The following is a 15015-nucleotide window of genomic DNA, read 5'->3' as shown; positions in this document are numbered from 1 at the left end:
GTGTTTGGTAGGCACATTGGTTGCAATTTTTGTATTTTCAGCAGGTGCTGTTCTACCTTTTTAGTAGAGCAAGACTAGAAAAGTAGAGCAGCTGTAGTGAAGTAGTTGGGTTTAAATTTGACTGCTGTTGCACACCAGTAACATGGTACAGTTTTTATGACCAGAAACCATGAATTTGCATACACTTGCAGATCTGTTTTGTGTTTGTTTACTGTTAGCTTCACTTCAGTTTTTTGTTTGCATACTAATGTTTAGGATTTCTTATATTTTTCACAGTGCTGGAGACTTGGAGTTAGATAACCCTCAGCTGCAGCTGAAAACAAATCTGTCAATGTACATCCCTTTTAATGGCTGATTTCATTTGTCTAAAACAAATTTGGTTGTGGATCACACTAAACTCAGCAGGAAGAGTTTAATGTTTGAGTTACATCTTGCCACTGAGTTCTTGTTGTCCTAAGGCTGTTTTGTCCAGCTGTGTCCATTTTTCTGACTCGTTTCTTCATTTCAAAACCTGGAGTGGTTTCAGCTTTGGCATTAGAAAAAAGGGGTCCCTAATTTCTGCAGCAGTAGAGCTTTTCAGCATTTAAGTATGATTTAGTTTCTAGAGTTTTTTTAATTATGTAGTCCTCAGATTCTGTAATTAAAGAAATAGGGCATTAATGAAATAAAGTTTGATTCTAATTATTCACTCTTCTGGCATTTAAAAGTCCCTGGTCACAGTTGCTCTGTCTTTCAGCAGTCAAGCCAAGAATTTGCCAGTTCTTTTAAGGTGGACCACTGTGCAGACTTATGTGGGAACACAGTGTTCCAAGTGTAGGTCTCAGTCTAAATTCTACAGATCACCAGTGTACTCACAAATCTCTGGAAGGATATTATATAGTGGTGGCAGCCAGTTGCCCTGACAGGAGACGTTCTTTTACTGTGGTCTTGGTCCATGTCATCATGGATTCTTGGTGGAATGCCAAACTTCATTCTAGGGAATTCTGACTAATTTTTGTTCTATTACTACATGTAACAAAATGAAGTAATCAAATAGCTCTGCTCCTCCTACATTACCAAATGTGTTTCTATGTTCACCACAAGTAAACAGACCTCACCTCTATTCTGAGTCCCCTAAGCATCTGAGTAATCAGATGTGCAGGTAAAGAGCATTACAGTAATCCAGTTTAGAAGTAACTAAACCAGTAATGTAGACTGTGGTAGGTTAGATGAGAATGTGATTAACTTTGCTTTCCCAGGTGAACCCAAAACACGTTTAATGTAGCACTTCGCTGCTAGCACTTAGTAAGTGTTCAAAGAGGGAAGTACACTTCTCCTTACGATCCACTGCATGTACTGTTCTTCCCCACACTTCCATCACATGTTGTTTTAAAATACTACATTTTGGGCTCCTTGTTAAGTCCAGCAGTGATGGTATCTGGCTCATCCCTGTCAGGATGTTTTATTACATAAGCCAGTAATTACCTGACACTGCAAACACCCAGTGGTTGCTTGCTATACCTGGCCATCAAAACTGTCAAAGTTCATTCAAATCATCAGCTGGTCTTCAAAGTATGCAGTGTGTGAAATTGCTGTATGGAGCAGTGTCCTCCTAGATACACAGTACATTGCTAACTGGGCTGTGCTGAAAGCGGTAATGGGCAAATGAAGATGGGAGATAGTGGAACGGGTTGCCCGGAAAGGTGGTGCAAGACTCATCCCTGAGCACATTTGGGGTTAGGCTGAAAGGGGTTTCTGAGCAACCTTATCTAGTTGAAGATGTGCCTGATTATTTCAAGGTGGTTGGAACTAGATGACTTTTAAAGCTCCCTTCCAACCCAAACTATGCTGTGATTCTGTGGAAGTGATTCATCTCCACTGTTAGGTTGAAATGCCCATCACACTGGACAATATGAAAGGAATATATGCAGTTACCATATTGCTTAACCTAATGCATCAGTGAGGTGAGAGGAGTTGGAGACCTCATACACAGAGGAAACAGAAGACAGTATTCTTTTGGCAAGATTAGAGAGGCCATTTGAATTTAAACTGAGAGAATTCTAAAACAAAGTCTAGTCCGAATGAGGTCGGTAGCAAAGACTGGGGAAGTCAGAGGTTAGGAAGCCAAAGTGATGTAGCCAAAGGTCAGTGATCATAAATAAAACCAGGGAAACAAACCCGGTGTCTGTGGCTATCAAAAGTAAAGGCATTTGAATTTGCTGTCTGTACCAAATGTAAAAAAGAACAAACTAAGCACTAGGGATTTTATAGAGGAGGTAAATGACTTGTGGTGGAGGAGATTAACTGACATGTCAAACCATAAATAACTCAAACTCAGATGGCCTTACTGTTAAAACAACCATCAATGATACTTACTACCTTGTTATAATAAGAGCATAAAACACCCTCAGAATGATGGGAATTGCCCATATATGCTAAGAAAGAGTACTAGGAGGGCAGATTTCAGAAGATGTGGTTGAACCCTGAATGTTTCATTTTATCAGAATTCTTTATTACAGGCTATAAAGGAAAGTTAGTGGTGGTATGAGGATTAGACATGGGACAAGAAATGCAGTGTGGGAAGAAGGGTGAAATTTCACTGTGATATGCTTAATGTAATTTGTAAGTCAGTGCCTAATAAATTGGGAAACGAATATAAAAGCTTTTCAGATGGTCCAGTTTACTTAGAAGTATCCAAGTTTTTCAGATCTTAAGTTGCTGTTAGAACAAGACAATTGGGGATAAAAGCATCATATAGTCAACCCAGGACAGAGTGGTTTAAATTTAAAAACTGAAAGCTAACTAACAAGAAAGGGCTTAATGGTCATTGTTCAGGAGAGGAACCTGGGAGGTGACAACTTTCTCCCTGTTCTCCCATGAGTTCTGTGCTGAGATCAGTCTTTCTTGTGGTGTAAGAAATGCACACAGTAATTTCCACGTTTTTGAGTGGTGCTGTGTGGTCTTTAAGTAATGATAATAATGCTGATGATTTCTGGAAGCTTCACTGTAGCTGTATGTGTGGTTGAAGGTCTGGGTGGCTGGGAAAAATCAAACTGTGATTGCATGAAACAGAATTCAGAGCTGGCAGGTGCAGTGTGGAGACAATGATTTCAGAGAGCTGTTGGTGCTAATTCTGAGATCTTTCCTATTTGCAGCAGCAGCCAAAAAAGCCACCAATGTTACCATCGTCAGGGTGGTGAGAACAAGATAGAGGGTGCTGTGCATGGTCCTGGAAGCCTTGGGGCATTCACATGTGGAACACTGCATGATGGGTTTGGTCTCCCCATCCTGAGGAGAGTATACACTGGAGTTACAGAAGATACAGAAGAGGCCTTCTAAAAAGTTAGGGAACTGAACACTCAGAAGGATGCATGTTCAATCTGGGAATGAGATGGCTGAAAAGGGGGCATGACTGTTCCAGAAACGCTAAAGCAGTAGATGAGGTCAATGTGCAGTGGTAATTCTGCAAGTTTTGCAGTGTTAGAGCTCAGGGGCACTGGGTGAATTTTACACAGATGCACAGTGTAGTGAACTTTTGGAACTTGGTCCTGTGGAGAATTGCAGAAGGAGGTTTAAAAAGAGGTTATAAGCTGCATGCACAACTGAGCCATAAACAAGTACTGAAGGAAATGGACTTCAGTGTCCCTGATGCAACAGTTAGGGTTGCTGGAAAAACACAAAAGGTGTGCATGATAGGCTTATATGCTGTCCCTAGACACCACTTGCTGTCGCCAGTGGTGAAGGTAGTGTTAGATGGAGCATTGGTCAGACCTAGAAATTGGTATGTTCCAGTTAGGAGCGTGAGGAATACAAAATGAGAAAGAAAAGGATGGAAAACAATATTGAATTATAATGAGAATTCCCTTCCTTGGGATTTTATGGTTTGTCAACAAGCATTTTGCTAGAAATGTGACAGTTGCTTCAGAATCACTACTGTGCTGTGTAGTTGTGGCAGTGCTGGGGAAGGTCAGCTACGACTTGGAAAATGCTGCTGCACAGAACATGCTCTGCTAAACCAGCTGTTCAGAAGCACCGAGTCTCCTTTCTAAAGGACTTGCGAAGAAGCTTTCAAACTAGCTCGTAAGTGACGTGGAGGATCAAAATTTAGTTCAGGTGAATAAAAAGATTTGAAAAGGAAAATGACTTTATTGACCAATGAAAAGTTCACTTAACTAATCTTTCATTACAGTTTCAGGTTTTTTTTAGTCTCATGTATCTTAACTTATTTACAATATAAAGTATTGCTTATTGGTCTGTGGAATGAAGTAGGAAGCTGTTTTCAAGGCCCCAGATTCTTGGAAATTTAATTGAATTATGGCTTTACTGTTGAAGGAGGTAAAAAAAGCCAGGTATGGCATAGTGCCCTAGTTCATTAAAAGATTTTGTTAGAATTTCTATATACATTAAAAACACCTGAAATATTTGTTGATTTGTTTCTCAAACAAATGGGGAAAATTTGTGTTGTCCTGGTTAGGTCTTCACCAGCTTTTATGAATTGGCTCAGCAACCCACTTCCAGTGTTTGTTGGGTGCTAGAGTTCAGCCAGCCTGAGTGTAAATGGGTCTCAAAGCAGGCTTATGGCTACAGGAAATAAAACCCTGTTTGAATAAATACAGTAATTTCTTATCTCATGGTCACTTTAACATTTTACATTAAAGGAGTAAGTGAAGGTAAGTAGAGGTGGGTAGACTTGGTTTGTGCTTTCTGTGCTTGCAACTCATTCGTTTTTCTGAATGGCTCATTTTTAGCCTTATGGCTTCTGATGACTGCAGCGATGCTAAGGTGATTGTGTCTTTAGCTTTTGAATTTCTAGTCAAGAGTATGTGAGAGTCTGGCCAACCATGAAGAGTTCATGGAGGAAAAAAAATACTTCCTGGCTAAAAAGCTGTTTCCATTACCACAGACATAGTTTTGGAGGTTATGGTTTCTTTGGTAATGATCATTTGAATTTGAAAAATGGGAATTAAAAGTACATTGTCAAAACCACTCAGTTCTGAAGCTGTGGCAGCTTGTGAAAAGTTGCTCATTTAGTGTTGCTTATGGTACTTCTGTGTAATCTGGGATGTGTTATCTTCGTAGGACTAAGCTATGAAGCAAAAATTCTTGAAAAATACCTGTTCCAAGTGAGGTTTTGACACCGTGATAGTACCGGCACCATTTCGGACTTCACAGTACTGAATGAAGTGTAGTGCATTGTAAAAAATGATACTTTTCTGAATCACCAGTTTGAGAGTTATGAATCTAAATGAGTGGCCTTTCCTTCTTTTCACGGTTCTGTTGTTTTTGTGCAGGTCCTCATGCTGAAACCGCCAGTGGATGCCAGAATTTGCAGTGTGGTTTTCGGGCCTGCTGCCGCTCTGGCGAATGACCGCTGACATCTCATCTTTCGGTCTACTTCATTTAGCTGAGCAGGCTTCCTCTCATGCACTTTACTTACAGCTCGCATCTTGTGTTAACAATCCTTGGAGTGAGACTTGTTATACTAGCCTGACCCTGCCCACAACTTCAGAATCTTAATTATGAGTGTACTGTACAGTGTTGTAACAATCTCACAACCTCATTTGGCTTGAAGGGTGTTGGGTTTTATTTTACGTAATTTGGGGAAGATGGGAAAATCTTCAGATTTTTTTTAATGCCACTTTATTCCAATTTTGGCACTTAACTGTACTTTACTGAATTATTTTGTGTTAGGTGACTTTCTTTTTTTTTATTTTGAATCCGTAAGTACAATATAAACCTCTGCAGAGAATTTGAATTTTACTGTTTGCATTTGGGTAACAATTATACATCTTTAGGAGCCTGGTTTCTTCCCCTTTCCTCTCATCCTGAAGTTGTTCTTTATATTGCAAAATTAGGGAAATTGCCAACTTCCTTTTGCATTTGGTTTTGTATTTGGGCTTGAAAGACATAAATAAAACATTCCCACCAATAAAAAAATGTGTGCAGTGGTTGAATATCTGTGCTTTTAGAGTGCCATGCCAGAAGCTGCAGAGGTTGGGCAGGTGGGAGGGTGTTGTCATGGTTGCAGAGCTGTTAGCTGTAGAGTGTGCATGGGGGTTTTGGTTTGTTTTTATGGTTCCTATGACTCTGCTAAGTTGCATTTTTGAAACAGCTTCCAGGGAAGTCAGTTTTCATTAATCTGAACTCTGCGAAAGACAGCAATACATTTCCCCCCTTGTTTGATAGTTAAAAAGATTCCTCTCTGAACAGTAGAGACTGGCAGGGCGCAGATAATGTGTTGTGGTTAGTGAAATGTGTGCTAGGAAGAGAGATGTGTGGGTGTGGTGGTATGAGGGAGGGCACACTGTGTGAGGGATGAGTACTGTAGCCCATGGCAAGTTGTAAACTTCAATGGCCAGCTGCTCATGGTTGGCACAGTTGCAGGCTGGTTTTTTTCTACAGCAGAGGAGGGGCAGGTGTTTGCTTTTGTAGAAGGCAAACAGGTTGTTTTCTTTTTCCTATTGTGCCTAATTTTTAGGACTAACAATACAAAGCTAGTAATTTTTACCTGCTTTACTAATTGGATAAATTATTTTGAGTACTATTTATTTAGAACACCAGTCACGGTGACCTAGTAGCTTTCAAGTTTCTAGGGAAAGGTGTCTGGGAAGTCAGTGTGCAGGCAGAGCTAGAGGTTACTGGAGGAAACTGCAAGTTTTGCCACCATCTTGGTCACGCTAAACGGAAGAGTAAGGTAAGAAAAACACTGGTGAGTGTAGACACAGCTGAGGATGGAATGAGCTGCAGATACATCATGGAATAAGCTTGGGAGATGCCGTCAGTGTTCAGCACAGCATCATGTGATGACAATGTACTTTCTAGTGGGGCCTGTAGAAGGGTGACTGACCCTTCCTAAGCTCAGCCCACTGCCATTTTCAGTTGAAGAGTCTGATTAGCAGGATAACAGCAGGAAAAGAATATGTATATCAGTATTAACAGCACAACTACTTATATACTAGTAAGTGAATTTGATTTTTAGTTAACTATTCTTTTGATAAACATCTACTCACAAGTTTGCTAACTTGCAGACAAGGATTTCATACTCCTAAGTAATTTAATCAAATTCATGTATAAAAGGAATGAGCTTCTGCTTAAGGTTTAATAAAAATATTTATTAAATCCTTCGTCTTTAACTTCTTAAGAAAATGTCTTCCAGCTTTAAATGGTGCTGGCATTATACAGACAAAATACAGAGCAGGATATGACGCACCCTCTCAAAAATTGAAGTATGGTCTCTTCACTGATGGCTCTTAGGTATATGAAATTTATTCATAGCTAAAAATTCAGGAACTAAGGTACAGGAATTTTTTTATTTACAGGTGTCTTTTGAAGAGGAAGATCATCTGTAGATAAACTGCCTAGCTACAGGGATACCAAGGAAACATTTTACTCTGCACTGTCACTTATATGTGGACGTGTAATGCTTTAAGAGTGTAAGGTCCCACAGGAAGCTATAAAAGACTGTATATACACCTATTAGTACTGGAAATTTATGCTGTCAGTCTCTTCCTTAGCAATAATTAGTTTAGGGCACATTTAATAATTATTTTTTATAATAATAATTAGGTTTTAGGGCACATAAAGCTACTAAAAATCATGTTGTCATTTGATTGTTAAAATACTTGGAATAGTTCAGCAGTGAGAGAAATCATATATTTACACCTATATAAGCAAATTTCCTGCAGTATTCAGACTGGTCTGTACTACCTATTTCGCACAAGTGAAGCAACATAAATCCATACAGAGAGAACATTTTGGGGATAAGCATGAACATACACAGCCAGAGCAAATTCAACATTGGAAACATCAATGGTGTGAACTCTTGTGCTATGTACAGCTTCTATTAAAGGTCTCACTTCAGAATATGGCATATGAATAGGAAATCCAGAGACCTGGAAAAAGAAAGAAAAGAAAACATGTAAGAAGAAAAGATGAAGGCGCCTGAATAAATACATAGTTAAAAAAAATTACATGCTGAGTAAAACAAATTATCTTCTCTATTGCCAGCCTGAGGTGATGCAATAGAAGAACTTATGTTTGTATTTTGATAACACCTCCCTTTTTCACATACTCCAGGCAAATCTTCTGCCATTTTTCCGCTTTAATTTGGTTTAAGTTCAAAGTGTATTTCTTTAGAATACACTAGAATAAAGTTATATTAATGAACACATATAGTAGAACTTCACTGCTTTTTTGCCTTTTGGCTGGTTTTAAATCACTCTTCTTCTGGCCTGGGATTTGAGCAAATGTCTCCTGCTCAACAGGAACCGAAACCTCAACTCATTTTGGAGCTGGCCAGAGCTGCCAGTACTGTCGCAGATGTTCCATGTGGAAAGCAAAAGGCCCTTCCAACAGCCTGGAGGAATAATGCACAGGCACACCAGTGGCTGCAGTGAACACAGCAGTCAATTTTAGAGAGTGAAGCAAAGACTAAAAACTGAAGAAAAGCATGTTGTGTGGGCTCCTGTGCCTGTAAGTAGACTGTGTGTAGCACTACTCAGCACCAGCAGCAGGTTCCTACTGACTGAGAGCTGCTGCTGGGAGACTGCACTGGTGCTGATGTACTGCAGTGGTGGCTGTTGTGCAGCAATACATGTTTCTGCTGAGCATAACAATCTAAAGTTAACTGGGTGCATTGTTGTTTCATCTTCAACATACAAATGAAATAAACCAGATCATCACTCCTTCACTCTATTAATATTATAATGGTTTCTCTTTGGTATAAAATCTCTTGTGTATTTTGGTAGTAGAAGACAGAACTAGCCTAGGACACTCTTCTGTACCATGGAGTGGCGATTCTAAAACCTAGGGATTTAACTTCCTGCTTCTATGCACACGCCATTTATGTTCACAAGTGTACCCTGTAATCTCCCAGCTGTTTTTGCAGCTCTGCCTGATGGTCATCTTCTACATCTTTGCCTTGATTTTGTTCCAGCAGCGGCAAAAAGTTACGGAGGGTGGAGGTGCAGTATCTGTTCCAACGTGTTGGGCGCGTTGGTCTCCATTCCATAATCTTATCCTTTAATATTTTTTCAATCCTGCAGTAAGATAGACTGATTATTACAATTCTAGTATTGGACATCTGAACTGATCTCCCTTGGCAGACCAGTACAGATTCTGAGAACCACACATGACCTCAGTTAAACTTACTGCTCACTAAAAGTGCAGAAAAGCCAGCAGAGCTGTGTAGTAATGTCTGAACTGTCAATGTCTGCATGGGAAGCCATGGAATTACAACCCCTTTTACTTTACACCCTCTCCTCTCATCCCCCCACAGCATTTTGTTCTTTGTGAAATGGTAGAGCAATGACTGATTAGTTCTTTCTACCTGGCAATCTCTATTGAAAAAGAGAATTTTAAAAAGCCCTGAAACAATAGCTTCTGATTTTTTAGGCCATTCTCCTGGCATTGAAAGCAGATTTTTAGGAGCTAGGCATGAATACCTAGGAATGCTCTAGTATTAGCACTGATGGCACTTGTTCTGGAGGTAGCATTACCTGCTCTGCAGTTCCAGTGCAGCAGCCTTATCTGAATGCTCATAAGTTAGTTCTTCAGGCTAGTAATAAATACATAAATATTAAAACATGCAATCTCTTCTAAACATACAACAATGTAACTTCAGGAGTTTCTGCCTTGATGATGCTCACAGAAGTTTACATTTATGCAAAAATAATCTATTCTTTAACAGAGACATGATAAAAATTTAACTAGGTATTTGTGTGTAATTCTGGGTTCCCCCCCCCCCTCCCCCCCCCCCCCGCCCCCAGAGAATTTGAACTGTTTACACCTTTCATCCCTGTACAGAAATTTCTGGCTTTTTACTAGTGATGTTCATACAGCATGAAAAAAATGCCTTCTTAGCCATGAGACAAAAGTTGACTTTTTCTTTATAATACTGAGTTACTACTTTAGATATGTTTATGTTAAAGATGTATTCCATTTACTTCACTGTTGCCCTGAGATCTTAGATAGAGGACAAATACATTAATTCTGTATAAAATCAACTTTTTTCAGTATCCCTGCTTTCATTTTTTAAAGGAATAACTAGGAAATCTTTTTAAAAACCAATGCCATTACATAAATATACTTAACCAAAGAATTCCAAAGAACTTAATATCTGCTTCTTTATACCAAGTCTGTGATGTCTTAATCCCTCTTTTGGAGTTAGCAATAGATCCATCAATACCTGAATGCTGCGGAGACCAGGGAATGGCAAACTTCTTGAAAAGAAAGGCTTCCAAAGTTTTGGTTTGCTGATATCAAAATATATCCTTCCTGGGGAATCATATTCTTGCATATTAAACCAAATCTACAGGAAAGCAAATTTGATTTAGCTTTCAGCATATAATCAACACCTATGGAACACATTCCACTTACACAGCAATAAAATACTATATAATGTTAGCCTCCTGTAGCAATTTTTTCTGCTGTTCTGAGCTGCATTTCCACCCCAGTGGACTGCTGCACAATTCCTTCTGAATTCTGATTAAATTCCTCCAAAAGCCCACCCCAGTGCTGCTGTGGCTGTGATGCCTGGTAGCTGCTGCACCCCAACACTACTGCTCTTCTAAGTGTACCTTGCAGAATACAAGCAGAGACTGCAGACACACAAGTCACAGCTCCTGTGCACATTTTGTCAGCAAGTGGAACCCATGTCTTGCACTCCCCTTCTTTACAGACATTCCTTTTGGCCTCTGTGCCTAGTCTGGAGCATGCAGGCACTGTAGGATTCTTGTTCTAGCAACCTTTAAATAACTATTTCTAAGGTTGCAAAATGTACCACAACTTACTATGTAAATGTGTGTGATCCTTTGTAACTGAGGTTCTGTAGAGCCTTCTAGGACAGCCAGTTCTGCCCCAGCTGCATGTGAGGTGGTGTGGCTCTCCTGGCTGAGACTGCTCAGTCTCACTGAGATGGAATTAGGTGCCTTGAATGTTGTTGTGTTCTGCAGTTCAAGTCAGTGCTCAAGTCCTTACTTGCTTCTGCCAGCAATTAACAACTAAGTTACGTTTTTCTTAACTGTAGGTCTAGAACTGCTTACAAAAACACCAAACCAAACAACTCTGCCACTCCCCAAAATGCTTTCAGTGAAAGAAGTGACACTTTTAAAATAAATGTACTTTATAATATCAAATTCTCATCTAAAGTTAGGATCTGTGTTTAGAATAGAACACAGGAGATTAAATAACAAAACAAAACTCATAATGCATGGCATTCCAAAAAACTGAGGAGCAAACTTTTACACTCAACATCCAGTTTCTATTCAAATAAACCCTAGGGTTCTTTTTTTTTTAGTTTGCCTTCTATTTTCTCATTTTCAAACCTTCACACATCTTTCTACCTTGTTATCACGACCTTGTTTGTGTCCCCAGAACGTGGGAGGTCTGGCTTCCAACCAAGTCAGGGAATGCTGCTGGCAGGACACTTCCCAGGGTTTCTGATCCTCCCAGCACAGGCTCAGCTCCCAGCCCGTGGCCACTCCTTCACCTGCCCAGAGCTGCACAGCTCTACAGTCTCTCCTCTCTCACCCCGCTGCCTCAGAGGGTTTTACTGCCACACAATGAATAATACATTATGAACATGCACCAGTATTACTTGCTTATTTTCAAATAAATGGGAGGACTTGATGCCAAGCAGAAAATCAGTATTGTTTTTGTGCCCTGAGGTGCCAGCTCTGTGTTGTGCATGTTGAACCATTCAGGCTGTGCCTAATGTCACATGGGCAACGCAAGTGACTCTTTATACTTTTTTTCTCATTTTTCAGCCACATTTCACCTGCAAACTATTACCTTTGAGGAATGACTACTTCTCACCTAAGCAGTTGTAATCTAAGCCCATGCACTCTGGGAAACATGTAAGTAAAACTCAATAATGAAAATTACATTAACAAATTTCTTGATCCACCTAAATGCTAATTAAAAAATCTCTCTTATTTGAAGTAGCTTAAAAACCTACTTAAGATTTAATAATATTTCTAATAAATGATAGCCTAAACATGTTTACAATAAAAACAAATGATGCCAAAAAAGAGAATCAAGTTATTAACTTTCATGTGTACAGAAATGTGACAAGACTGGGCACACTTACATTATCACAGCTGATCAGAGAGTAGACATTTTGTAAGGGGCAGAAAGTATCATACTGCCCATAAAAACATCCAGTACTGGGATTCCAAATTACATACTGACTTTGTTCCAAAGTTAATACATATGCAGTTGGTCCCTAGGAAGGGAAAAAAAAAAGTATGAGAAAGATGTTTGAAAACTGGCTACAAGGACAGTATGCTTTCTATTCTTTGTAATACTAAATTTTTACTATTGAGGTTGATAGTGCTTTTTGGAGCAAACTGCTTGGAAGAATTTACAGGTTCATTACAGTTCAACACTTGTATAATAATGTGGCAGAGAAACGTCAGACATGCAGAGCTCCGAGCCATTCTTAACATATAGAGTCTGAAAGCTCTTGTCTCACTACAAACAATGTGAAATTCCACATACAGGAATGCTTACCAGGTGCCACTTCAGTATCAACACATCCTGCTTTGCTACCGCCACAGCTCTCATCCATGGGCAACCTCGGAGCTGAAGGACTCCCATCCAGGCAGCACACTCTGTGTCTCAGCCATCAGCCTCCCTCTCTGGCATGCAAGGAATTTCCCAGCTCTCTTTATATTCTCTATCAGGAATCCCTGAACTGCTCTCCTGTGTTCTTGTCATCCCTTATATTTTCCAAGTATCTTGAAATACCTGGAGTAAACTCCCTCCTTACAAACGTTTTGCTAATGACTAGCATCTCAATCAGATTTTGAGGGGAAGGAATGTATCTGGGTACTTGTTCCTGCCACTGCAGTATCTCAGAATGTGCTTAAGAAAGTAGGTTAGACAGAAATTTTTACCAAAAAAGCCTTTCATATGTATGTAGAAATTTGCATTATAAACAGTTACCACCTTTTTGAAAAGAGCAGTATTGGTTAGTTGGAAATCTGAGTGCTTCCCTGAGAACAAAGGCATCTCCCAAAGCAGCAACACAAGCCCAGTGTTTCAGTTCTGGGCCAGTCTGAGCCCAGCTGCTGGCTCAGTGGCTCCCAGCAGCCCAAGGCAGAGCACACACCTCACCTGCCTGCATTACAGTGAGCAGAGGGAGAGGCACTTGTCCAGCCTGAACAAATCTATCTTTACTATTGCTGAAGCTCTGCCATCAGCCAGAGAATCAGCACATGTGTGTGACCGCTAAGAACCCCTGGCATGCCCCTGGGCCTCTCCTATCACCTCTGAACCTGTACCAAATCCCACACAAATTCAGTTAGATCCTGTGAGATGCTGTGAAGGGCCTGTCTCCATCAATTTGTTTTGGATACACCATTTATACAAGCTGAAGTCAAATGAAGGGTTACAGATGCTTGGTACTGTATGATGATGACAACTACTACCAGTTTAAGCATGGAAATTTAGGTCCAGGAAAAAAACCCCAGACATACACTAAGAAATACTTTCAATTTTTTATTTACTTCTCTGAAAAGAATCAGTGCCCAGCACCAATCTTTAGATAATATCCTGGAAAAACATCCCAGCAAGAAACAATTATCCATTGTTGGGGGCCAAAGACTTCACAAAATAAAAGTTAATACTTAGGCCAAATGAAAGAATCCTCTTACCTCAGGAATGGCATTTCCAATGATAAGCCAGGCTTTTTTCCCCATACCAAGAAAATAATTACACAAGAGCACGGCGTGTTCTTCCTCATCTCCCGCCAGGAGATAGAGAAATTGCTAATTGAGGTATTAAAAAAAAAAAAAGTTTTCTAGGCAGTTAAGAACTTAGAATATTTGATAATGTTTCTTAACACATCTGAAGCAAGGAGTCCTCTCAGATCTTTGCAACTGATCTTTACTGTTTATTGGTCACTGCTTCAACACACAGGGTCTTTGTCTTTTTTAGAAAGACCATTTTTCAGAGAAGTTCCGAGATGATAAAAACTTCATCTATGATAAACAATGTCTGCTGTTATTCTCTAAATTACAGCATTTGGGACAGAATACTAAATATCCCATTATTGCTTACACTAAATGCAATGTCTTTTCTGTAGTTCCTTGGACTGACAATGATCCATTTTAAGTCTAGATGTAAAGTCTCCATCAGTCAGCATCCCTTCACTTGTGCATGTCTATGACATTATGGACTGGTTTATAACTGAGAAAAAAAGGGAGATGGTTTGAAACCCTAACGTATTATTGCAACCTATCAAGGATAAGATTTTTGTCTCAGATCAGAATAAGCAACTTCTTTCAAACTTGAGTCCTTATTCTTTCAAATAAATAGCTCAAATAAAAATATTCCTCACAATAACAGAATCGCAGAATAATTTAGGTCTGAAGGGACTTCAAGAGCTAATCTAGTACAACCTCCCTCCAAAAACATGGCCACTGGGATGTTCCATCACATTCAAGAGGATAAAGAACATCTTTTTAATACATTGCTTACATCTGATGTGCTCCATAAATCACAAATTCCAGCAAATGACACACTATCTGGCAAAAAAGGAATCAAAGCAACATATCGAGCCACCAGTTCCTGCAAGAAAACAAAACAGAGCAGGTCACCCCTTTAATTCAAAATGCTCTAGTGTTACTATACCAGTTTTGAAGAATATTGCTGTTTCTACTCAATGACAAAACACTGAGGAACCTCAGTACAGTAGCAGCTAGCTCATTTTAGAATTTGTATAGAAGACTGATATGATTTACTGCCACTGAGGTTTGACATAGTTCTTTGTCTTTTAAAGGGCAATACTCATTAACAGACTTATTTTTTCCCCAGAGAAAACAAATATTATTTTACGGTATCATTATTGTTGGACTTACTGTGTATTACACATAGTTATTCATAGTCATTACTAATTTTATTTTGTATCTGTAGTTTTTCCTTTGCAAAAGGTGTACAGCAGAGACACAAAAGCTTATGTGCATGTGCCAAGGCAAACAAACAAACATCTTGAAATCTGCATCCCAGAGACTTCACTATCTTTTCTAAGTACTT

At 39.5% G+C, this 15015-nt stretch overlaps 2 protein-coding genes and 1 long non-coding RNA gene across 4 annotated transcripts in view; 2 read left to right on the top strand and 1 right to left on the bottom strand.

Annotated features, from left to right (window-relative positions):
• The window catches only part of FBXL5 (F-box and leucine rich repeat protein 5), a 34343-nt gene extending 28427 nt beyond the window's left edge, over positions 1-5916 (top strand). The window contains exon 11 of the mRNA XM_041459261.1: positions 5271-5916. Within this exon, the coding sequence (XP_041315195.1) occupies positions 5271-5347 (77 nt within the window). The 3' untranslated portion in view covers positions 5348-5916. The remainder of the gene's footprint in view (positions 1-5270) is intronic.
• A 627-nt stretch (positions 5917-6543) lies between these two features.
• On the top strand, positions 6544-15005 carry LOC121349143. The gene is made up of 4 exons (XR_005954465.1): positions 6544-6673; positions 8244-8451; positions 11745-11834; positions 14896-15005. It is a non-coding gene; the product is annotated as an uncharacterized LOC121349143 (long non-coding RNA).
• CC2D2A (coiled-coil and C2 domain containing 2A) overlaps positions 6635-15015 on the bottom strand; it is a 53521-nt gene continuing 45140 nt past the window's right edge. For both annotated transcript variants that reach the window (XM_041459240.1, XM_041459248.1), the window contains 7 exons: positions 14461-14550; positions 13635-13748; positions 12068-12202; positions 10166-10288; positions 9477-9535; positions 8840-9017; positions 6635-7871 (listed from right to left, as the gene is read on the bottom strand). In XM_041459240.1, the coding sequence (XP_041315174.1) occupies positions 7683-7871; positions 8840-9017; positions 9477-9535; positions 10166-10288; positions 12068-12202; positions 13635-13748; positions 14461-14550 (888 nt within the window). In that variant the 3' untranslated portion in view covers positions 6635-7682. The remainder of the gene's footprint in view (positions 7872-8839; positions 9018-9476; positions 9536-10165; positions 10289-12067; positions 12203-13634; positions 13749-14460; positions 14551-15015) is intronic.

This window comes from Pyrgilauda ruficollis, unplaced genomic scaffold (assembly GCF_017590135.1).
Source record: "Pyrgilauda ruficollis isolate IOZ18807 unplaced genomic scaffold, ASM1759013v1 scaffold1, whole genome shotgun sequence".
In the NCBI taxonomy this organism is placed as follows: Eukaryota; Metazoa; Chordata; class Aves; order Passeriformes; family Passeridae; genus Pyrgilauda; species Pyrgilauda ruficollis.
This window is presented reverse-complemented; position numbering and strand designations above follow the sequence as displayed.